This window comes from Mus musculus, chromosome 15 (genome assembly GCF_000001635.26).
Source record: "Mus musculus strain C57BL/6J chromosome 15, GRCm38.p6 C57BL/6J".
Taxonomy (NCBI): domain Eukaryota; kingdom Metazoa; phylum Chordata; class Mammalia; order Rodentia; family Muridae; genus Mus; species Mus musculus.
Window position 1 is genome coordinate 36,117,766 of NC_000081.6, and position 24,477 is coordinate 36,142,242.

Consider the following 24,477-nt stretch of genomic DNA (forward strand, 5'->3'; position numbering starts at 1 on the left):
ACAAGGAGACCACTCCTTAAAAAGAAAGAAGGCACGGGATGGGTAGACCAGAGATTCCATGCTGCTATTCGACCTAAGGCTTGAAAGAGAACACACAAACTGCAGATGTTGATTTTGACTGTATGTCAGGACTGGCTGAATTTTTCCATAAATTTTATAAATTATCTTCTCCTTTTTTTTTTTTAAAGCAGTCTGAAACTATGTAGCTGAGGATGGCCTCAAATTTACGACAATCTTCCTGCCTCACCTTCCAAGAGGCTGGGATTACAGGCATGAGCTTTAGATTTCTGTTACTTTTATGCTGACTTCTCTGGCTTAATACAGACTTTCTGGATACAGTAGGGAACTCTTTTTCTTCCTGAAGCAAAGAAGCACCAAGATATAAATGCTGAGAAAATAAAATTTAAGGTTTAAAGTTGGTTGTTGTTGTTGTTTGGCTGGGGGTTGGGGACCTGTGAGATACTGGGAATTGAACCTGGGGCCGTGAGCACGCTAGGCAAGCACTGCACCACTGAGCTGCACCCTTATGCTTTGTCATGCCTCCTTTCCTCTTAAGGCGCAGTCTCCTGCGTCCCAGAGGCCCTGAACTTACTATGTACTGTATATACTAGGCAAGCGTACATCAAACTTTCTTAAGTTTTACAAAGTATGCTTCTTTGGGAAGAACGGAGATTTGAAGAGCCTGAGGTCATGGAAAGATGAAATAATCTGGAAAAGCAAAATTCTGGCAAATTTGTGTTGCTACTGGAGGTTATATAACAGGAGCCGATGGTGGGAGTTGGAAAGAGAGCCAAGGAGAATAGGCTTGAAGATCCCGTGGGAATGGCCAGGGCTGCCTGCTCTGTTTCTGGAAAGGGAAAAGATGTCTGGGCAGCTCGGTCTGGCTTTCCTGTTGCTTCCACTGTCCCTAGTTGTATCAAACCAATAAAAGAGCACAAAACTACTTTGAGAGAAGAAGACTTCACAAAACAAACACTCTCACATGGGGAGGTCATTGGTACAGATCTCCAAAGAACATGACGTTCAGACCCTCTCCCTTAAAAGACAAGATGAGCAGCTAGGCCTTAGTGCTGGCAACAGTTTATGGTCCACTGTTCATAATTATTTGTGTCTTCTCTATGTTCCAAATTTTTCCTAGTTAAAAAATTGTTTGCTTGTTTGGTCTTTTTGAGACAGGGTCTCATTCAGCTAAGGATGAGTTTGAACTTCGGATGCTCCTGATCCCACTTCCCAGATGCTGGCATTACAGGCATGTACCACCACCATCACCACCACTACCGCGCCTGGTTACTGTGGTGCTGGATCCGATCCAGGGGTTTGCATGGGCTGGGTGAGCACTCTATCACTGAGCTGTGTGCCCAGCCCTTCCCTTGTTAAAATGAAGTTAATAAAAGAAGTTTTTGTGCTTTTTTCCCCCTGGTTTAATAAGGAACTATTTATTTTTTTAGAAAAAAGATCCCAAACATCAGGCTGTTCACAAAAATAACCCATGGTATAACTTTAGGAAATAAATATTAAGACTATTACATGCCGGGCAGTGGTGGTGCATGCCTTTAATCCCAGCACTTGGGGAGCAGAGGCAGGTGGATTTCTGAGTTCGAGGCCAGCCTGGTCTACAGAGTGAGATCCAGGATAACCAGGGCTATACAGAGAAACCCTTTCTCGAAAAACCAAAATAAATAAATAAATAAATAAATAAAGACTATTACACTATTTTCCTGTAAGATGCACTTGACATGCCAACTCCCATTCACAAAAATGCATTGTTACGTTCGTGTTCTAACAGTCCCACTCCTGTGAGGGAAAACACACACCTCTAATGCAAAGCTGCTCTCAGGGTTACAAGTAAACGAAATGCCTCTGCAGTTAAGGAAGCAACTACTAAAATCATGAATGGGAAGAACTGTACTCCCTGCATAACAAGAGATTATTTTGGAGAGTTGATAAAAAAAAAAAACCATACAACTTCTTATTGTTAAGTCAAAGAGGTATCAAAATTAAAGCAAACCTTACAGGGTAAGACGTAACAAAAGTACTAAGGAGCATCAAAGAAAGTGAAAATGTAACTAGGCGCAGGGCAATCATGAAGTAATGGACACAGCAAGGATAAGGCGGGACAGCAGTGAGAACCTGCAGAAGATTCCAGGGGAGGTGATGTGGGGTTACTTTCATCTCTCACAAGCGCCTAGGTAAATGACTAATGGGATAAGATTTCTAAGCTCCACTATGTGTTTAAGAGTCGTCCTCCCCACTGTCGCTGTCTCTGTCATCTCCTTCCTCAGGCTCTTTTTCATCATCCTTCACCTCCAGCTGGTCATGCTCCTCCCCCTGCCCCTAATCTTCATCATCGTCATCATCCAGTAGGTCACCCTCCTCAGCAGAGTCACCTGCACCTGCCTCCGACTCCATCTTCCCATCAGTGCCGTCTTTCTTCACAGAGGCGCTGCTCTGCTCTTCTTCAAACTTTTCACTCTTCATCTCTACCGGGGACGAGAAGGACAAGCCTGCTTGCTTGCTTTGTTCTTTTTCAGTTTTTTCCAGGCTTTCCAGAAGAGAATCCACTTTTTGTTTTATCTGAGTCAGCTCCTTTTTAATGGCCTGAAGGTCATCACCTTTCAACTTTCCAGACTTGGAAGAAGATCCCCATGGTCCACTCTTCGAATTGAATCTACTTTTGCCCCTTCATGAGGTGTTCCCCAAAACACACTGCAGTGTGGAAGGCACCACAGCTCAAGCAATAGGAGGAGGAGGAGGAGGAGGAGGAGGAGGAAGAACACGTGCTGGGTAACTGTACATCCTGTCATAATAATCCCGTTGAATGAAAGGCATGGTCCAAGTCAAATGAGGAACCGTACATCTCTGCTGCAGATCATTTCACACCTGCTTTTCCTCAGTTCACTTTTGGCTCTGCAGCCAGGTTAATATCTAAAACCTGGCCAGCGATCGATCATTCGGCCATCCTCTCCAGCTACAGCAGCTCGGGCATCTCTTTCATTAACATACTGGACAAAGGCAAAGCCTTTATGTACAGAGCAACCCCATAGTTTTGCCATACTTTGAAAAGATGGCCTCCATATCAGACTTCTTGGCCACCAGAGTACTGCGATTCCCAATGAATACACGAGAATTTATGGATCTGTCTCGTTGGTAACATTGCTGGCCGTCTCCTTTGATGATGAGGTTTCTCACAAAGCTGAAAAGAGGAAGGAGAGAGAGAAGAGACCGCCTCTCCTACTGCAAGTCTATGTCGAGACGCCGGAGCTACAACAGCAAGGAACCCCACGACCATTCGCTCTCCATCTCCTCACAAAATGTTTTTGTGCTTTTATGAACTTTGCTGAGAAACTTCCTTAGCTAACTTCCTTTGAACAGCCATTCCCTGACAGCTTTACCTCATAAAACATTTCAGGAACTCTCACCTTATGCTTCTCAAATCTCCTAATACCTACTCGGTAAACCACGGCTAGTGAACGGAAATTCTATTAACTGGCATCCAGCTATGTGTCCCAAGTCTTATTTACTATGAATACAAACTCTAGTTGCCTTAAATACAAATTCTACTTTAATATCTTCCCAAGAGGACAACAATAATAGCCTAGAGTTAAGAAAAAAACACAAAATCTTCCTGAGACTTTGCTATTGCACTTATCAGCCTCTGGAAGTCTAGTATGCTGCCAAATGCAGCTGGCCAGGGCTTTGTACAGACACATTTTGCTAGTCAGAGAAGCACCAGCTTTTTTCAGGAAAAATATTTCTAAGTAGGATTCAAACCCAAATATGTAACTATAAAGAGAGACAAATGGAGCACATTTTCTTAATTGATCTTTAGTTTTATTTATTTTTTTCATCTTATCTTCCTTCCTTTTTTTTTCCCCTTTGGCCAGGGTCTCATTCTATAGCCCAAGCTGGCATTTAATTATGTCAATTCTCCTGCCTCACGCTTCAAAGTGCTGGGATTAGAGGTGTTAGACGTGTGATTAAACCACACATTCACAGTTTACTTTCATTGATCTTCATTTTTATCATTTTGATTTGAGACCAGATCTCACTCTGGCTGGCCAGGGACTTTCCTTGTAGGCCAGGCTGGCTTCACACTCATAGAGATCTACCTGTCTCTGCCTCCTGAATGCTATCATTAAAGGCATGTGCCACCTCACCCAGCCCTTTAGTTGGGCTAAGAAAATATTATATTTAATAAATATGTCCAATAAATAGTCCAGTGGCTAAACCATTTTGTTTCAGGGCTGGTGAGGTGGGTTCATGGGTAAAGAGGCTGCTGCTGCCTGACAACTTGAGCTCCACCAGGCTCCACATAAGGCGAAAGAGAGACCTTCCCAGCGTTGTCCTCTGATGTCCCCACGTTTGCACTGTGGTGTGAGCACACACACTCCTGCATGGTGGCATGTACGCATGCACTCACACAGGTACATGCACATATGCACACATACTAATAATGTTTAAATACTTTAATAATATATCCAATAGAACATCATCATGTACTCACAGGAAGACTTAAGAACTCATTAAAGTAATCCACAAGGAAGTTGTCTGTTGCCAAATAATTTTCCTGCGAAAACACAAAAACATATTATGGCCATGTTTTGAAGCACATCTGTATTACTATGACTTAGATCTCTGAGGCCTTTTAAGTCAGTTACACTCTGAAGTCTCACTATAAAGCTAACACAGTCCCTGGGAGGGACAGGAAAATGGACTACAACATGAGCTGAGCACTCAGGAGGCACAGGATTGAGAGTTCAAGGCCAGTCCCAGCTATGGAGGGAGTTCAAAGTAAACTGGACGACCTGAGACCTTGCCTCAACCACACTGCCACCCTCACCAGAAAGGAAACTAGACTGCAATATTCTCTCAGAAGGCCTTGCCACTGCAGCTAGTGGGACATGAAGCAAGGAGCACAGCATGGAAGCAGAGTATGAATAAATACAAACTAATGTTCCACGCACATTTCCCAGACTTCAAAATATGCACGTCAGAGAAAAGAAGCAGAAGGTAATCAAGATGGAAACCTGAGGGCCTGGATGCCATCCCCATAACGAGACTTCACGGAGCTGTCCTCCAACTTCCATGGTGTGTACACAAGCGCACATACACACACAAATAATAATAATTTAAAGTAAAAAAGGAAGACTTGTTAAGATAACAACAAGTATTATGAGTTAAGACGAAATTAAACATGTGAAATTCTTCACTGCTCAATTTAAATGACAAGCAAAACATAGTATTCAATTTCTTTTTTTTTAACTCTATTATTTATTTTTATGTATGTAAGTACACTGTCACTCTCTTCAAACACACCAGAAGAGGGCATCAGATCTCATTACAGATGACTGTGAGCCACCATGTGGTTACTGTGAATTGAACTCAGGACCTCTGGAAGAGCAGTCAGTGCTCCTAACAGCTGAGCCATCTCTCCAGCCCAATTTCTTGTCTGTAAGCCTGGGATTCCGTTTTCAGGATCAGGATCCTGCTTGATTTCGAACACAGACTCTTTTGCTGATGCATATATTCTGAGCACAGATCATATACATTTTTTTCTGTAACTATTTCATCCACCAACAGAGCCACTTTTAAAGTTGGCAAAATCAAACCACCACTGCCAAGAACAAAACTGCTCTCACGATCATCAAACACCTCACTCTATTAGTCAGTGTTTCCATTGTGTCAAGAGCACATCAGGGCACACTCAGCTCAACAGTACATGTGGTTATTTTATTATTCATAATTATATTTCAATTTTGCAAATCTAACACGAAGGTTGAAACATGACACAATGCTATTATTTCCATATGGCTGATAATTTTCTTTTTATTACTAGCCAATTTTTAAAAATTAGTGAAGTAGTGGCTGGAGAGATAGCTCAGTTGGTAAAGGGCTTGCTGGGCAAGCATTCCTCAGATTTGACTTCATTCCCCAGCACTCACACAGGAAGCTGGGTGTGGTAGTGTGCACTTGTAAAACCAAGTCTGGGGACAGAGATGGGCTCGCCAGCCAGCCCACTGAGCCTAATCAGCAAAGAGATCTGCCCAAGGAGGAGGAGAGGAGGAGGGGAAGAGAGGAAGGAGGGGAAGAAGAAGAAGAAGAAGAAGAAGAAGAAGAAGAAGAAGAAGAAGAAGAAGAAGAAGAAGAAGAAGAAGAAGAAGGGGGAAGAAGAAGAAGGGGGAAGAAGAAGAAGGGGGAAGAAGAAGAAGAAGAAGAAGAAGAAGAAGAAGAAGAAGAAGAAGAAGAAGAAGAAGAAGAAGAAGAAGAAGAAGAAGAAGAGGAGGAGGAGGAGGAGGAGGAGGAGGAGGAGGAGGAGGAGGAGGAGGAGGAGGAGGAGGAGGAGGAGGAGGAGGAGGATTTGTTTTGGTAACTTTAGGTAACTGCAGAGTCTGAAGAAAATTATAAATAGCTCTAGCTTCAAGATTCAAGATGCATATCAAGAAATATGTTAGAAATCTCAACTAATCAACACAGGGTTTAGTCTGCTAAGGCTCTGTATTGGTTGGTTTTGTGTGTCAACTTGTCACAAGCTGGAGTTATCACAGAGAAAGGAGCCTCCCTTGAGGAAATGCCTCCATGAGATCCAGCTGTAAGACATTTTCTCAATTACTGATCAAGAGGGGAGGGCCCATTGTGGGTGGTGCCATCCCTAGGCTGGTAGTCTTGGGTTCTATAAGGTGAGCCAGGGGAAGCAAGCCAGTAAGGAACATCCCTCCATGGCCTCTGTATCAGCTCCTGCTTCCTGACCTGCTTGAGTTCCAGTCCTGACTTCCTTTGGTGATGAATAGCAACTTGGAAGTGTAAGCTGAATTGAATAAACCCTTTCCTCCCCAACTTGCTTCTTGGTCTTGATGTTAGTGCAGGAATAGAAACCCTGACTATGACAGACCCCAAGTGATTAAAACAGACAAGCCATGGGGTCACACATGCATCACCTCCCTAGCCCTGCTGCTTACTGGCTTGTTTCCCATGGCTTGCTCAGCCTGCTCTCTTATAGCACCCACCAGCAGCAGATCGACCCCCAGCCCAGGGATGGCCCACAAACAGTTAGCTGGGCCCTCCCTCATCAATCATCAGTGGGGCCATGTCCTGCAGGCTAGCTTACAGGCCAGTCTGATGCTGGTATCTTCCCAATTGAGGTTGCTTCTCCTGAGATAACTCTAGCTATGTCAAGCTGACAAAATGCTAGCCAGAAAAACAACAATTCAGATTATCATGCTTCTGAACTTATTCAGTAAAGTATCAAGTTAACTCTTAGTAAACACACCCTAACTCAATCAATAATCTTTAGTGTCACTCAGGTAGAAGGCATTTGTGTTACAATCAGAGTAGCCAAACCTGGGTGGAATTGGTAAATCCAAAATGAAATGATACTTTAAAACAACTATGTCTTTCAGATTAAATCTATTTTATTAAATTCTGTAAGTAATCTTTAAAGTAACAAAATTTTATAATACTAAGCCACAGGATCATGAATCCATGAATGGGAAAGTGTATATTTTATATTAATTTTACAAATTAATAAAACTATATTATATAAATAAATATAATAACAGCCGTAGGGTATACAATTTCTTACTTTTTAAAAATATGCATTTCATTTGTATGGTTAGCTGATTTAAACTTAGCTTTATGCATTGAGTAGACCCCTGGTGAACCAGCAGCTCTTAGATAATCCTCAGACTCACAAATTCACTCCAGCTCAGTGGTTCTCAGCCTTCCTAATGCTACAGCCCTTCAATGCAGTTTCTCAGGGTGTGCTGACCCCACTGATGCTGCAACCCTTCAATGCAGTTTCTCAGGGTGTGCTGACCCCCACCTTAAAATTACTTTTGTTGCTATTTCATAACTGAGGTGACCCTCAACCTTTTTTGTTGCTGTTTCATAACTGAATTTTGCTACTGTTAACAAGCTGTAATATGAATATCTTTTTCCCAATGGTCTTAAGGGACCCCTATAAATGGGTTATTCAACCCCCAAAGGGGTCTTGGGCCACAGGTTGAGAACCACTGCCCTAAGTGCTTCCAGTTCAGAGTCTGTCACAGTGTGTGATAAAACACCTGCTTTGTTTTCGTTTTCATATTCCATTTCAGACATGAACTTTTCCTGAAATTCACGATGAGTGAGTTGGTATCTTCCAAATACCCAGCAATCTGTTGATGATTAAAGGAAAGAAAACAAAGATCATCCAGTGCGGTCTCAGCTCTCGTTGGTAAACTCTCCAGTTATAAACATGTCTACAAGTTGACATAACATTCCTAAGTGTCTCCTCTTGGATGCTGAGCAGCTCTTGTTGGGGACTGAGTATCTGGGGGACACTGGTGTCCCGCCTTTACTCCATGGTGAAGAGGTACTGTGGCACAGAGACAGTCATAGAAATTTAAAAGAATTATTTAAATGCATCAAATCAGCATTTCTTTCCGGAAGCTGTATCTTGCTTGCATTGCTATTGAGTACTGTTGATTTGGAGCAGCCATGACATGTGCATGGCTGCTCTGGCCTCTCAGCAGGAAATGAGTTCACTTCCCACCACATTAACCCGGTCACTGTGTAAACCAGAGAAGCTAGGCAAGTGCTGCATGTGCGTGCATGTTTTCCTGGGATTGAACACAGAATCTTGTGCTGGGAGGAAGAATTCTTCCACGAAGTTGTGTCTCTGGCCCTAAACCAATGAAGACCCAAAAGCTATTTACTTCCAGAGCCCTTGAATTATGTAAGGAAAAAAAAAAAAAAAAAAAAAGAAAAAACCTAGTCTTTAATCTGGTTTAGTAGCTTCTGCTTTTCTCATTAAATTTCCACAATCCAATTATTTGGAAATTTTTAAATTAATTAAATTTCCTAATTCAGGTCGTTATCTTCCAAATCTGTTGATCGTTAAAGGAACAACAACAACAACAATTGAATTCTGTTTCACCATTGCGTCATCCACAGATGCATCCACTGGTGCAACCTCAGCGCCCTGATGATGGAAGGGAGGGCCTCCGTTAGCGCTCACTACTCTTGAAACCTGGCTTCCAGCTTTCTACAGACTTGCCTCCAGTGAGAGTTCAGTCAGCCGGTTCACCTTCAGTGTAGACGTCTCAGTTTCTCACAGGAGTGGAGTAGGTAGTCTGCGCATGCGTGCCAGCGAGGGCAGCGTTGGTGGCGGCGGCTGCAGCTGCTGCTGCTGCTGCTGGAAGCCATCAATCAATTGGGTTGCTTTCTCGAAGCAGCACTCAACACAACTCTTTCTGGTTTTGCGTAGTGTGTAGGTCAGAGGACAGCTTTTACCCTCAGGCGTTAGTTCTAGTGTGGGTTCTGAAAAGGTCAGCTCAGGAACTTTGGGAAGGTCATGAAACACTTGCCCTCCGGAGGGGAGAGGCCAATTAACATGCCTCAGACCACAGGGCAGGAACTGACCTGAGGGTGGGGACACATTCCACAGGACGAACTGTTGCTCACCTTGACTAGGGTAAGCCCTTGTCACCTCTTTCCCTAAAGACCAATCAGCTTAAAGGGTGCACTGTTCTGTCAATCATATTGCGCCTAGTTGTTGATGCTCTGCTCTGCCCTTGGAAACCATATAAAAACTCGCTGAACTGGTGCTGGGGGTCGCCGCCTCTCCTTCAGCTCTGGGATGACCCCAGTGCACTGGAACAATAAATTCCTCTTGCTTTTTGCATTGATCCTGGCTCCACGTGGTTCACTCAGGGGATCCCTGGTAAACTAAGGCTCCCCAGAGTCTTACAGTTCTAGGGATCAAATGCATGTTGTCAAGTCTTAGAGGCAAGCCCCTGCTGAGCATCTCACTGGTCCTCAGTACAATTCCTTCCTCCCCACTATTATTTAACTCTAATCTCACATCTCAGCCAGTAGATTTTAATCTATCAAACCCTGACACCCAAGACTCTCTCCCTGTATAAAAGTCCTTCCAATTCTAATTTAAAAGAGATTGTGGTTCTCATTTTCTCCCCTTGTCCACATGGGGGATGTGGTAGTGTCTCTAAATCTTTTTTTTTTTTTTAAGGGACAACATTGAATTTCGGATGGCTTTACATTTTCAGTCCATTATCATCGTGACAGGATACATCTCAGCATCCAGGCAGGCATGTTGCTAGAGACAGAGCTGAGATTTCTACATCTTGTTCAAAATCCAGCCAGGAGAAGACATCTTCTAGGGAGCTAGGAGGAGGGTCTCCAAGCACACGCCTACAATGACTCATTTCCTCCAACAAGGCCACACCTACTCCATAAGGCTGTACCTGCTAAAAGTGACACTCCCTGTGACAAGCATATTCAAACTACCACATTTCACTCCCTGGTCACAATAGGATTGGCCAAACACATGAGACTATGGGAGCCATACCTATCCATAGCATAATGCAAAATAGTGTCTCTAAAACTTAACTGCACAATTAACACACTTGTAACTGCTCTTTCTGTTTCCCTGGAAAAGTTAGTGTCTGTTTGCTTTTTATTGCTGTGATAAAATGCTGATCACAACCAGCTTCGGAAGGAAAGGTTTTATTTCAGCTTACAGCTCCCAGGCCCATCATGGAGGGCAGTCAGGGCAGGGACTCCAGCCAGGAGCCTAGGAGGTAAGAGCTGAAGCAAAGGCTGGAGACGAATACTGCTGACTGGCTTGCTCCTCCTGGCCTGCTCAATTTGCTTTGTCATCCACTCCAGAACCACCTGCACCCAGGGACACCACCCACACTGGGCTAGGCCCTTCCACAACAGTTATTGATGAGGAAACTACCTCACAGCCATGCCTACAGGCTAATCTGATGTGGACACTTCTCAACCAAGGCTCCCTCTTCCCAGATGACTTCAGCTTGTGTCAAATTGGCAAAACTAAGAAAAAACTAAGCAGCACAGTTCTCTCTCCAGCCACAAGGGGCGCTACCTTCAGAACTTGTGACTGATAGCATGTGTCCGCGGCACACACTACAGCCATTGGCTACCTTGTTTATGGAACATCTAACAGTTTCTGCAGTTTCAAAAAGGATTAGAAAATTAGAAAATTGGCCTCCACTGGGATAAATTAGCTTTCTGGGATCTGCCTCAGTTTCCCCTAGTGCTCTGGCTCCTAACTGTACAGGCTCCAGGGAAGGAGGAATGAAGGGAGATGGGACCCGAGATTCCTGCATCTAACCAGTTGCTCTGCTCCAACCCCCACCCCCACCCCCACCCCGCACCCCCACTCCCCACCCCCATGGTTTGCACGTGAGGATACCTGTTACCAAGCTGAGCATGTTTGGAGTTGCTCAGCCACCATGTTCCATTGTAAAATAAACACAGTGATTAGTCAGGAAATCACATAGTCATCTTCCCGGAGACAGAGTTATTGGGTTTTGATACATTGCTTTTAGATAGAGATGATATTTTTATACTTAAGAAATCTCCTTGTTTACTATTATGACATTCAAGCTATAAAGATAACAGAATGAATCTGAGAAAGCTAAGTCTTAGTTGAGAACAAACACCAATTTTCATAATTAAATGCTATAAATACTGTTTGGAGCTAAAGTCCCTTTTTACGTGTACATTTTTTAGGACTTCCTACATATAATGCCTTTTTACATCATTTCTAATTTCCTTCTACCTACTGAGTCCGTTTGTGTTGCTCATATATATGTGCTTAGGGTTGGCCATTTGGGACTGGATAACCTACCAGGGCCTTATCCCTGGAGGAGACTGACCCTCTCTTCCCTGCCTCTCAGCAGTCACTGATTGCTTGTACCTCTTCATCTAGGCACCTTGTGACATCCCCCTCCACCCCCCCCACCCCCGTTCATGTTGGCATGTCAGCTGGTTGTCATTATGCAGGTCTCAGTTAGGCCACCATATTGTTGAGACTGGGTTTTCCTATTACAGACAAACTACTTTTAAGGTACACAAGAAGAAAGTAATTAGGATTTAAAACTTGGGTACTCAAATCTTTAATGCACTGTTCTATTGGTAAAAAATAACAGGAGTAAGTGGACTCGTATATATTGCATGTAATAAATCCCAGTGTGTCATAAGATGATCTGAACTCATGCCTTTTGAATCATTTACATAAATAAAAAGCATACTCCACTAAGAACATAAAAATATATTAACATTTTGTACCAAAGCTCAAGCAAACACATAGAGATAAGCCAGGCATGGGGCCACATACCTATACTGTAACCAACCAAACACATAGAGATGCTGAGCCAAGCACAGGGCACACACCTATACTGTAACCTCAGCATGTGGCGTCAAGAGCTAGAGGAAGGAGCTCGAGGGCATCCTCACTGACAGAGTCAGAGGCCAGCCTAGACTACCTGATGCGCCAACTCAAAAAGTAAATAAATAAATGAAAATGGTCCACTGAACCAAACTCATCACCTAAGTGACACGCTCTATACACTGTGTTTGGGGACATAAAGGTATGCTGAGACATGTCTGGCCTACAGATTTTTAAGAAAGTTCAACTTTTTTTTTTATGTGTTGTAACTTTTTTTCCCATTTTTTATTAGGTATTTAGCTCATTTACATTTCCAATGCTATACCAAAAGTCCCCCATACCCACCCCCCCACTCCCCTACCCACCCACTCCCCCTTTTTGGCCCTGGCGTTCCCCTGTACTGGGGCATATAAAGTTTGCAAGTCCAATGGGCCTCTCTTTGCAGTGATGACCGACTAGGCCATCTTTTGATACATATGCAGCTAGAGACAAGAGCTCCGGGGTACTGCTTAGTTCATATTGTTGTTCCACCTATAGGGTTGCAGTTCCCTTTAGTTCCTTGGGTGCTTTCTCTAGTTCCTCCATTGGGGGCCGTGTGACCCATTCAATAGCTGACTGTGAGCATCCACTTCTGTGTTTGCTAGGCCCTGGCATAGTCTCACAAGAGACAGCTGTATCTGGGTCCTTTCAGCAAAATCTTGCTAGTGTATGCAATGGTGTCAGCGTTTGGAAGCTGATCATGGGATGGATCTCTGGATATGGCAATCACTAGATGGTCCATCCTTTCGTCACACTTCCAAATTTTGTCTCTGTAACTCCTTCCATGGGTGTTTTGTTTCCTATTCTAAGAAGGGGCAGTGTCCACACTTTGGTCTTCGTTCTCTTGAGTTTAATGTGTTTAGCAAATTGGATCTTATATCTTCTGTATCCTAAGTTTCTGGGCTAATATCCACTTACCAGTGAGTACATATTGTAAGAGTTCCTTTGTGATTGGGTTACCTCACTCAGGATGATGCCCTCCAGGTCCATCCATTTGGCTAGGAATTTCATAAATTCATTCTTTTTAATAGCTGAGTAGTACTCCATTGTGTAAATGTACCACATTTTCTGTATCCATTCCTCTGTTGAGGGGCATCTGGGTTCTTTCCAGCTTCTGGCTATTATAAATAAGGCTGCTATGAACATAGTGGAGCATGTGTCCTTCTTACCGGTTGGGGCATCTTCTGGATATATGCCCAGAAGAGGTATTGCTGGATCTTCCGGTAGTACTATGTCCAATTTTCTGAGGAACCGCCAGACTGATTTCCAGAGTGGTTGTACAAGCTTGCAATCCCACCATCAATGGAGGAGCGTTCCTCTTTCTCCACATCCTCTCCAGCATCTGCTGTCACCTGAATTTTTGATCTTAGCCATTCTGACTGGTGTGAGGTGGAATCTCAGGGTTGTTTTGATTTGCATTTCCCTGATGATTAAGGATGTTGAACATTTTTTCAGGTGCTTCTCTGCCATTCGGTATTCCTCGGGTGAGAAATCTTTGTTCAGTTCTGAGCCCCATTTTTTAATGGGGTTATTTGATTTTATGGAGTCTACCTTCTTGAGTTCTTTATATATATTGTATATTAGTCCCCTGTCCGATTTGGGATAGGTAAAGATCCTTTCCCAATCTGTTGGTGGTCTTTTTGTCTTATTGACGTTGTCTTTTGCCTTGCAGAAGCTTTGCAATTTTATGAGGTCCCATTTATCGATTCTCGATCTTACAGCACAAGCCATTGCTGTTCTATTCAGGAATTTTTCCCCTGTACCCATATCTTCGAGGCTTTTCCCTACTTTCTCCTCTATAAGTTTCAGTGTCTCTGGTTTTATGTGGAGTTCCTTAATCCACTTAGATTTGACCTTAGTACAAGGAGATAGTAATGGATCAATTCGCAATCTTCTACAGCTAGTTGTGCCAGCACCATTTGTTGAAAATGCTGTCTTTTTTCCACTGGATGGTTTTAGCTCCCTTGTCAAAAATCAAGTGACCATAGGTGTGTGGGTTCATCTCTGGGTCTTCAATTCTGTTCCATTGGTCTACTTGTCTGTCGCTATACCAGTACCATGCAGTTTTTATCACAATTGCTCTGTAGTACAGCTTTATGTCGGGCATGGTGATTCCACCAGAGGTTCTTTTATCCTTGAGAAGAGTTTTTGCTATCCTAGGTTTTTTGTTATTCCAGATGAATCTGCCGATTGCCCTTTCTAATTCATTGAAGAATTGAGTTGGAATTTTGATGGGGATTGCATTGAATCTGTAGATTGCTTTTGGCAAGATAGCCATTTTTACTATATTGATCCTGCCAATCCATGAGCATGGGAGATCTTTCCATCTTCTGAGATCTTCTTTAATTTCTTTCTTCAGAGACATGAAGTTCTTGTCATACAGATCTTTCACTTCCTTAGTTAGAGTCACGCCTAGGTATTTTATATTATTTGTGGCTATTGAGAAGGGTGTTGTTTCCCTAGTTTCTTTCTCAGCCTGTTTGTCCTTTGTGTAGAGAAAGGCCATTGACTTGTTTGAGTTAATTTTATATCCAGCTACTTCACTGAAGCTGTTTATCAGGCTTAGGAGTTCTCTGGTGAAATTTTTAGGGTCACGTATATAAACTATCATATCATCTGCAAAAAGTGATATTTTGACTTCTTCCTTTCCAATTTGTATCCCTTTGATCTCCTTTTGTTGTCTAATTGCTCTGGCTAGGACTTCAAGTACAATGTTGAATAGGTAGGGAGAGAGTGGACAGCCTTGTCTAGTCCCTGATTTTAGTGGGATTGCTTCAAGCTTCTCACCATTTACTTTGATGTTGGCTACTGGTTTGCTGTAGATTGCTTTTATCATGTTTAGGTATGGGCCTTGAATTCCTGATCTTTCCAAGACTTTTATCATGAATGGGTGTTGGATTTTGTCAAATGCTTTCTTAGCATCTAACGAGATGATCATGTGGTTTTTGTCTTAGAGTTTGTTTATATACTGGATTACGTTGATGGATTTCCATATATTGAACCATCCCTGCATCCCTGGGATGAATCCTACTTTGTCAGGATGGATGATTGTTTTGATGTGTTCTTGGATTTGGTTAGCAAGAACTTTATTGAGGATTTTTGCATCAAGATTCATAAGGGATATTGGTCTGAAGTTCTCTATCTTTGTGGGGTCTTTTTGTGGTTTAGGTATCAGAGTAATTGTGGCTTCATAGAATGAGTTGGGTAGAGTACCTTCTGTTACTATTTTGTGGAATAGTTTGTGAAGAACTGGGATTAGATCTTCTTTGAAGGTCTGATAGAACTCTGCACTAAACCCATCTGGTCCTGGGCTTTTTTTGGTTGGGAGACTATTAATGACTGCTTCTATTTCTTTGGGGGATATCGGGCTGTTTAGATCATTAACCTGATCTTGATTCAACTTTGGTACCTGGTATCTGTCTAGAAACTTCTCCATTTCATCCAGGTTCGCCAGTTTTGTTGAGTATAGCCTTTTGTAGAAGGATCTGATGGTGTTTTGGATTTCTTCAGGATCTGTTGTTATGTCTCCCTTTTCATTTCTGATTTTGTTAATTAGAATGCTTTCCCTGTGCCCTCTAGTGAGTCTGGCTAAGGGTTTATCTATCTTGTTGATTTTCTCAAAGAACCAGCTCCTTGATTGGTTGATTCTTTGAATAGTGCTTCTTGTTTCCACTTGGTTGATTTCGCCCCTGAGTTTGATTATTTCCTGCTGTCCACTCCTCTTGGGCAAAATTGCTTCCTTTTGTTCTAGAGCTTTTAGGTGTGTTGTCAAACTGCTAGTGTGTGCTCTCTCTAGTTTCTTTTTGGAGGCACTCAGAGCTATGAGTTTTCCTCTTAGAAATGCTTTCATTGTGTCCCATAAGTTTGGGTATGAAGTGGCCTCATTTTCATTGAACTCTAAGAAGTCCTTAATTTCTTTCTTTATTCCTTCCTTGACCAAGGTATCATTGAGAAGAGTGTTGTTCAGTTTCCACGTGAATGTTGACTTTCTTTTATTTATTTTGTTATTGAAGATCAGCCTTAGTGCATGGTGATCTGATAGGATGCATGGGACAATTTCAATATTTTTGTATCTCTTGAGGCCTGTTTTGTGACCTATTATGTGGTCAATTTTGGAGAAGGTACCATGAGGTGCTGAGAAGAAGGTATATCCTTTTGTTTTAGGATAAAATGTTCTGTAGATATCTGTCAGATCCATTTGTTTCATAACTTCTGTTAGTTTCACTGTGTCCCTGTTTAGTTTCTGTTTCCATGATCTGTCCATTGGTGAAAGTGGTGTGTTGAAGTCTCCCACTATTATTGTGTGAGGTGCAATGTGTGCTTTGAGCTTTACTACAGTTTCTTTAATGAATGTGGCTGCCCTTGTATTTGGAGCATAGATATTCAGAATTGATAGTTCCTCTTGGAGGATTTTACCTTTGATGAGAATGAAGTGCCCCTCCTTGTCTTTTTTGATGACTTTGGGTTGGAAGTCAATCTTATCAGATATTAGGATGGCTACTCCAGCTTGTTTCTTCATACCATTTGCTTGGAAAATTGTTTTCCAGCCTTTCATTCTGAGGTAGTATCTATCTTTTTCTCTGAGATGAGTTTCCTGTAAGCAGCAAAATGTTGGGTCTTGTTTGTATAGCCAGTTTGTTAGTCTATGTCTTTTTATTGGGGAGTTGAGACCATTGATATTAAGAGATATTAAGGAAAAGTAATTGTTGGTTCCTCTTATTTTTGTTGTTAAAGTTGGCATTCTGTTTTTGTGGCTGTCTTCTTTTAGGTTTGTTGAGGGATTACCTTCTTGTTTTTTCTAGGGCGAGGTTCCCGTCCTTGTATTGGTTTTTTTCTCTTATTATCCTTTGAAGGGCTGGATTCGTGGAAAGGTAATGTGTAAATTTGGTTTTGTCGTGGAATACTTTGATTTCTCCATCTATGGTAATTGAGAGTTTGGCTGGGTATAGTAGCCTTGGCTGGAATTTGTGTTCTCTTAGTGTCTGTATAACATCTGTCCAGGCTCTTCTGGCTTTCATAGTCTCTGGTGAAAAATCTGGTGTAATTCTGATTGGCTTGCCTTTATATGTTACTTGACCTTTTTCCCTTACTGCTTTTAGTATTCTATCTTTATTTAGTGCATTTGTTGTTCTGATTATTATGTGTCGGGAGGAATTTCTTTTCTGGTCCAGTCTATTTGGAGTTCTGTATGCTTCTTGTATGTTCATGGGCATCTCTTTCTTTAGATTTGGGAAGTTTTCTTCTATAATTTTGTTGAAGATATTTGCTGGTCCTTTGAGTTGAAAATCTTCATTCTCATCCACCCCTATTATCCGTAGGTTTGGTCTTCTCATTGTGTCCTGGATTTCCTGGATATTTTGAGTTAGGATCTTTTTGCATTTTCCATTTTCTTTGATTGTTGTGCCGATGTTCTCTATGGAATCTTCTGCACCTGATATTCTCTCTTTCATCTCTTGTATTCTGTTGCTGATGCTCGAATCTATGGTTCCAGATTTCTTTCCTAGGGTTTCTATCTCCAGTGTTGCCTCACTTTGAGTTTTCTTTATTGTGTCTACTTCCCTTTTTAGGTCTAGTATGGTTTTGTTCATTTCCATCACCTGTTTGGATGTGTTTTCCTCTTTTTCTGTAAGGACTTCTACCTGTTTGATTGTGTTTTCCTGTTTTTCTTTAAGGACTTGTAACTCTTTAGCAGTGTTCTCCTGTATTTCTTTAATGGAGTTATTAAAGTCCTTCTTGATGACCTCTACCATCATCATGAGATATGCTTTTAAATCTGGGTCTAGGTTTTTGGGTGTGTTGGGGTGCCCTGGACTGGGCGAAGTGGGAGTGCTGGGTTCTGATGATGGTGAGTGGTCTTGGTTCCTGTTAGTAAGATTCCTACGTTTACCTTTCGCCATCTGGTAATCTCTGGAGCTAGTTGTTATAGTTGACTCTGTTTAGAGATTGTTCTTCTGGTGATTCTGTTACCGTCTATCAGCAGACCTGGGAGACAGACTCTCTTCTCTGAGTTTCAGTGCTCAGAGCACTCTCTGCTGGCAAGCTCTCCTCTTACAGGGAAGGTGCGCAGATATCTTGTGTTTGGACCTCCTCCTGACCGAAGAAGAAGGCCCAAAACAGGACCTTTCCCAGAAGCTGTGTTGCTTTGGCAGGTCCCAGAAGCTCTCAGCTTCTGTGGTGCACACTCTCACCTATACAGACAAAGTTCCTAAGTTCAGTGGAGTCCGGGAACCAAGGTGGCGCCCGCTGCTCCTGAGGCTGAGGCCTTCTGAGCCAGGCGGACACCTGTCCTCTGGTCGGGACGGTGGCCGGCTGTCTGCGGCCTGAAAAGAGTGCTGCCTCAGTGGCTCTGTGGCTCCGCCTGTCCCAGAAGCTGTCCGGTTCTGTGGTGCACCCTCTCACCTGTTCAGACTAATTTCCTAAGTTCGGCGGAGTCCCAGAACCAAAAAGTTCAACTTTTATACATAAAACGTTTAAATAGCTGGGCATAATGACTCATGCTTGTAACCCAGCATGCATGAGGCAGAGGCAGGAGGATCAGCCTACTTTATACCACGCCAAGGAAAGTATAGTCTACATAGAGTTCCAAGCTAGCCAGGTCCACATACAAGCAAGACCCTGCCCCCAAAATAAGCCTCTCACCTAAAAGCAGAAATTTACATAAACACAGCGTCCCTGGCAGACAAGTGGCTGATTCCAAATGAGTTACTCTATGCTTTGAAAACGAAGACCCTGTGTGAAGGTTAAGATCCTTTGTGACATCCATAATAACAGTGTAGTTTTAGATTACTGATTGAGAAAATATGAAGAAAATTATTATAAACACAGGAACACCGAAAACACTGCTTCTTAAATGAAATACAAAGTTTTTTTTGCCTGTGTAACCCTGAGCAGCGTCCAGGCTGCCATCAGGGTTCCCTTCGATCATGATTCTCTTATCCTAGGACGCCTCCTCAGGATCCAAGATGGTTGCTTCTGCTCCAGCACCCCATCATTGTCCCAGCGAGAGGAAGAAAACTGGTTACTCTTCCCTTCTAGACGTACACGAACTTTAGAATCTCAGTACCCAGCTTCCAAGAACAAGCCTGTGATGGAAGGTCAGCTACCCGACCACTGGAAACATCAGCTTTCCAGAAGTAGGGCCCAGGGCCCAGCCTTCCTACTCATGCCTCTCACCAGGACCCGGCCACATGACAGCACTTGCCTGCAGGAGAGGCAGAAAGGCTGGGCTTTACTCTGGATAGTAGAGTAGCTAGGATCTTTTTCTAAGAATGTGTCGTTTATTGATAAGAACACCAACACACATTGGAGAACCAAAGCCAAGCATATGTTTGAGGAAGGTTAATCATTTAAGTAGTCAGCCAACACTTGGTTGAGCGTGTGAATCTGAGGATCTGGTCACAAACTGGTCCCCATGGGAAGCTGCCCAGTGCCGACAGTCTGCATGACGTTGGGTTTGGGAAGGGTTTTGTGCAGATGACCTGGGACGGAAGCAATGTGCCAGCTTGTGACACGGGTGAGGAAGGGTGACCCAACACAACTGACAGCAAAGGAGGCAGAAGGCTTGGCCAGAGCAGAGCGTGGGGAAGTGTTTGCAAGTTCACAGCAGGGTGAAGGAATATGTATCCTAGAGAACAAGGTAGGGCGGGCAGATTAAGGAAGACCGAGCCTTTGAAGGGCTCCATGGGTCACTAGATAAGTGGCCATAGAAGTATCTTAGTATCATAGTAAGTATCTTACTTCTATGAACTTTGGCCTCCTCAGCTATGAAATGTGGGAAATAGCCACTACCTCAGAGGGCTGTCCTGGGGTTAAACATCAGTCTGTGGCCAGCATTCGGCAATACTAGCTATTCATCAAGTTTCTTACAGTGGAGTAAGACGTTTTGGAAAGAGCTAACAGCAATACGACAGCCATGGGAGACTCCAGGACAGCCGCTGCACACAGTTTGCATCTGATGCTTTAGACAGAGAAGAGTGTCAACTGAGAGAAGGAATATCGAATTGGTATCACTTAAGACTATAGCCAAACTCTGTGCCTGGCGATGAAGCCAGAAATAGAACCGCAGGTCCAAGGTCCATGATATGGAGACAGACATGGCTAGGGAGGGAGGGAGGGAGGAAGGAAGGCAGCATGGACAACTGAACAGGAGTGTGCCACTCACCAAAACACAAGAAAACAGTGGAAAGGCAGAATCGGGGGCTGGAGAGCACAGGTGAGGATTCTGAAGAGGTGACACAGGGACACCTGATAGCTCACCAGATTATGTAGAAGCATCAAATGTGTTGTCTGGACACAGACATGGTACAGGAATCTGCAATCCACACAGCATTGAAGCATCTAGATACAAAGTCTGAAGTGATGCGGGGTTGCACACATAGCAAGTTGCGGGCCGCACAGGTTACGTCCTAGCAACACCGAGAGCAGATGTGGGGATGGCATATGGACTTGGGATTCTCAAGAGATGGGGAAGGGTAGAGCTACAGGGGCGAAGGAAGAGCTCACCCACAAACTTCTGGAGAGCAGAGTCCCAAAGATCAATACCTCACAGGAGTGGGGAGAGAAGCTGGGAAGGGAAAAGAAGACTGGGATCAAGGCCTGGAACTCAGCGGGTGCCCAGGGAAGGAGGACAAGTTGAGCACAATCACTCAAATGCTAAGTACTCATAAGACGCCCAGGCTGGATGGCACAGAAGAGGAGGAGCTGGCTCAGATGCCCTCCTGCGTGAAGCACTGAGGCTGAGTGATGGAATAACTTAATTTCCCGTTAAACGGGGTTCGGCCAATATATGGAAGCATTTCTGATGTGCTGTGTGTACCTGTATGTTAGTGTACATAGAAGTTTCTCTTTTCTCCCCCACCCCTCCTCCTCCTGCTCCCACCTCCTACTACTCCTACTATCTGCTGACTTAGCCTTCTCTCTTATGTTAGCCCCAGCTAGACTGTTAACGTTTTTGAGACTTAGACCCAGTATTTAGGACAATACTTTGAATACACAGTCACTCATGTTTGTTGAATGAAAAGCCAAAAGTAAATAGGATAATCAGTCAACAAGAGAAGTGGGTGCTAGAGTATTCACATTAGTAAATACTGGACGCGCTTTGAGCTCCAGCCTCAACGGTGGTAGGAAAAAGGGTTGCCTCTGTGTCTGTCTGTGCCCTGGGGCAAGCTCCTCGTGTAAGCAATATGCTTTCTAGAAGAGTCTCTAAAGACAGCACTCTCCCAAATGATAAATAGATTTGGCAAATATTTAGTATGCTCAATTTCTCCAAAATTCTGACCTGAGAACAATGTCTAGAAAACAATTTAAACACTTACAAATAGATGACTGGTTTCTGTTGCTGTTTTTGTGTTTGTCTGTTTTGGTTGTTTGGTTGATTAGTTTTGGGTTTTTTGGCTTTGTTATTTTATTATTTATTGATTGACTGGGTGGTGTTGTTGTTGTTGAGACAGGGTTTTTCTGTATAGCCCTGGCGGTCCTGGAACTTGCTCTGTAGACCAGGCTGGCCTCAAACTCAGAGAAATCCTCCTGCCTCTGCTGGAGTTTAAAGACCTGAGTGCTACCATGGGGGTGGAGGTGAGGGAGGGCTGGTATTTTTTAAGACAGGATCTCACATAGCCTTGAATTTGCTATGTCACAAAGGATGACCCCGACTCCCAGCCCTTCTTTCCCATCTCTAATGCTGGGGTGAGCAACTTTACCTACTAATGTTTACTGCAACCAGGAGCTGCCCTGCACATCACAACAAAGCCATGGAGACAGCCGGCCTGCCCCCATAGGGACAGCAAGGGTACGGAGAAACTACATGAGGTCTTTTACAGAAGAAAGCTTTAGCCCGAAGAGAATGTAAAAAAAAAGACCCGTTCTCGCCACTGTGTACTCACAAACTCTTCTTCTGTAACTTCTGGCGGCTCTGGAAGGAGACAAAACGTTACCTTTTCGTACTCAGATCTTCCTTTTAGACTAACTGAAATCATCTGCGACAGCCCCTGGCGCTACTGTATATACATATATCCCGGGTGAGCTCAGTAAAATGTTCATTATCCGCACATGGATTACATTTTAAGGTAGGATTCCAGGTGAAGGTGGGGAGGAAAGACCTTTGGACTTTGGCTTGGGACCCACTGTCACCCCAGAGCTAACCTAAGGCCCCCATTTGCAAAAGGAGAGCTTAGCGTGGTTAGCGCACAAGGTAATAGCGACTGCCCTGGGGGTTCGTATAAAAGGCAGGGAGCTGGGGCTGGGGACCCGGGCTTGGGCTGGAGGCTTGGGGCTGGGGTCGAGCGCGGTCCGGGTGCCCGAGCACTGCGGCAGGGCGCCGGGGCCCACCTACCCGCCGAGAGCCGCTTCTCCGGCATCCTGTCGGGGGAACCCAGCTGCCCGGCCCCGCTGTCTGGGGAGCGACTGCCGCCCCACGGCACGCGGCCTGGGGCTGCCCGCTGTTGCCATAGAGCTGGACAAAGCAGAGGCGCCTGGGCCAGGGGTGGCGGCTGGGGAGCGGCCGTTACTGTGGAGATCGCACGGCTCCTGGTGGGGAAGGGCTGTTGCGGGGGCGGGGGGAGCAGATCCTCCCACAGCGAAGGACCGCAGAGCCAGGCCTCAGTTTCCTTAGGTCAGACGCCTGTAGCAAAAGGTTTTTCATAAACGCTGACCACTAGGAATTACCCGAACTGGGGACCACAGATTACAGTTACCCTAAAATGTGTGTTCAGGAAAGGAGTTAGGAAAACAGAGCCCTGTGTACTGTGGCACACACCTGCAATCCTAACAGTTAACAAAAGAAGGCAGGAGAATAGAGTTACAGCTTGTTCTCAGTTACTAAGAGTTTAAAGCCAGCCTGAGCTACAGTAAAGCAAAACCACAAACAAACAAACAAAAAAGAATTTATTTAAATAGAAAAGATAAAAATTTAAACACAATTATTCTAAATACTAAAAATATTTATGTCCCAAAAATAATTTATGTCCCCCCCCCCAAATTTGTGTTTTAGTTGAGATAGGTTCTCATGTAGCCCAGGCTGGCCCTGAACTTCTGATCCTCCTGCCTCCACGTTGCTTGTACAGGTTTTGCAGGTCTTTGCCCCAACCCTGGCCAGAAAATGAAGCTCAAAGTCCCTGTCTGGGAATGGGTATGACTTGGGTGTGGAGTGATAGGGTGGGGTATAGCTCCTGTTAGACATTTGCATTGGAAATACTGCTTCCTAATTGTTTTATAAAACTTATCCCATTCTGTAGTTCTGAATTTCCTCAGTGGTACCAAATAAACCCCAAAGCTAACTGCTTGCCCCTTCCCAGCAGTACTTCCAATGCAAATGTCTAACAGGAGCTATACCCCACCCTATCACTCCACACCCAAATCATACCCATTCCCAGACAGGATCTTTGAGCTTCATCTTCTGACCGGGGTTGGGGCAAAGACCTGCAAAATCTGTACTAGGAAGGTGGAGGCAGGGGGATCAGAAGTTTAAGGCCAGCCTGGGCTACTTGAGAACCTATCTCAACTAAAACACAGATTTTGGGGGGGGACATAAATTATTTTTGGAACATAAATCTTATGACCGTTAAATGATACATCTTCCGAGTAACTCAAAGTTTCCCCCTAGAACTTTCCCTCCAAACCCCACATTCAGGTAAATACTGGATTCAGCCAGTTCTACCTTAACATATTTCTGCATTTGGGCTCTGCTCTCATTTTCCCAAGAGCACCCACACACAGCCTTAGCGCTAGCTCCCATCTGGTCTGCTGTAAAAGCTTCCTAACTTGTCAGTCTTCCAGGCTTAGCTCCCAGCTAGGAGTTCTCTTTAAATCCATTATCCATGCTGAAAGCAAAACCAGCTATCTAAATGCAAATCTGACCTACTTAAAACCCGCCAGTGGCTCCACATTTGACTCCTCAGTGTGGGGCAGGTATTTGTGTGCCCTTAAGACAATGGGTGCCTATATTTCAAGGAAGCAGACACCTGCTCCCTGGTTGTGTTTATTGCTATTGCAGTATGACACAGGAAAAAGACCTAAGTGAAGTGTTTGTTGCCCTTGCCAGACAAAATCCGAAAGCCAAATGAAGCCAAGGGAGAGCAGTGGGAGGGAACAGAAGTGAAGGGAGATGGTCCTCGTGGGCTGCAGCTTCAGCTGCTCACTTTGGCTGCTGCTGTGCAGAGGATGTAAACAGCTCAGCTCCAAGCAGGTACTAGCTGATCTGATGGTGGCCAGGCAGCACGGCTTCCAGGTCTCACATCTATATTTAGGAG

General features: G+C 43.9%; 1 protein-coding gene and 1 pseudogene across 9 annotated transcripts in view; both read right to left on the bottom strand.

The window, feature by feature from the left end:
- The window catches only part of Rgs22 (regulator of G-protein signalling 22), a 180,065-nt gene extending 157,258 nt beyond the window's left edge, over positions 1 to 22,807 (bottom strand). For 4 of the 9 annotated variants that reach the window (XM_011245372.3, XM_011245371.3, XM_011245373.3 and 1 more), the window contains exons 1-3: positions 22,563 to 22,802; positions 22,114 to 22,142; positions 4,505 to 4,567 (exon numbers count right to left, since the gene is read on the bottom strand). In XM_011245372.3, the coding sequence (XP_011243674.1) occupies positions 4,505 to 4,567; positions 22,114 to 22,142; positions 22,563 to 22,587 (117 nt within the window). In that variant the 5' untranslated portion in view covers positions 22,588 to 22,802. Of the gene's footprint in view, positions 1 to 4,504; positions 4,568 to 21,930; positions 22,143 to 22,562 lie in introns of all 9 variants that reach the window. The other 5 variants (XM_030248683.1, XM_011245374.3, XM_011245375.3 and 2 more) reach the window with 3 other exon arrangements.
- Gm18889 (predicted gene, 18889) lies at positions 1,972 to 3,314 on the bottom strand (annotated as a pseudogene).
- Positions 22,808 to 24,477: the final 1,670 nt, after the last annotated feature.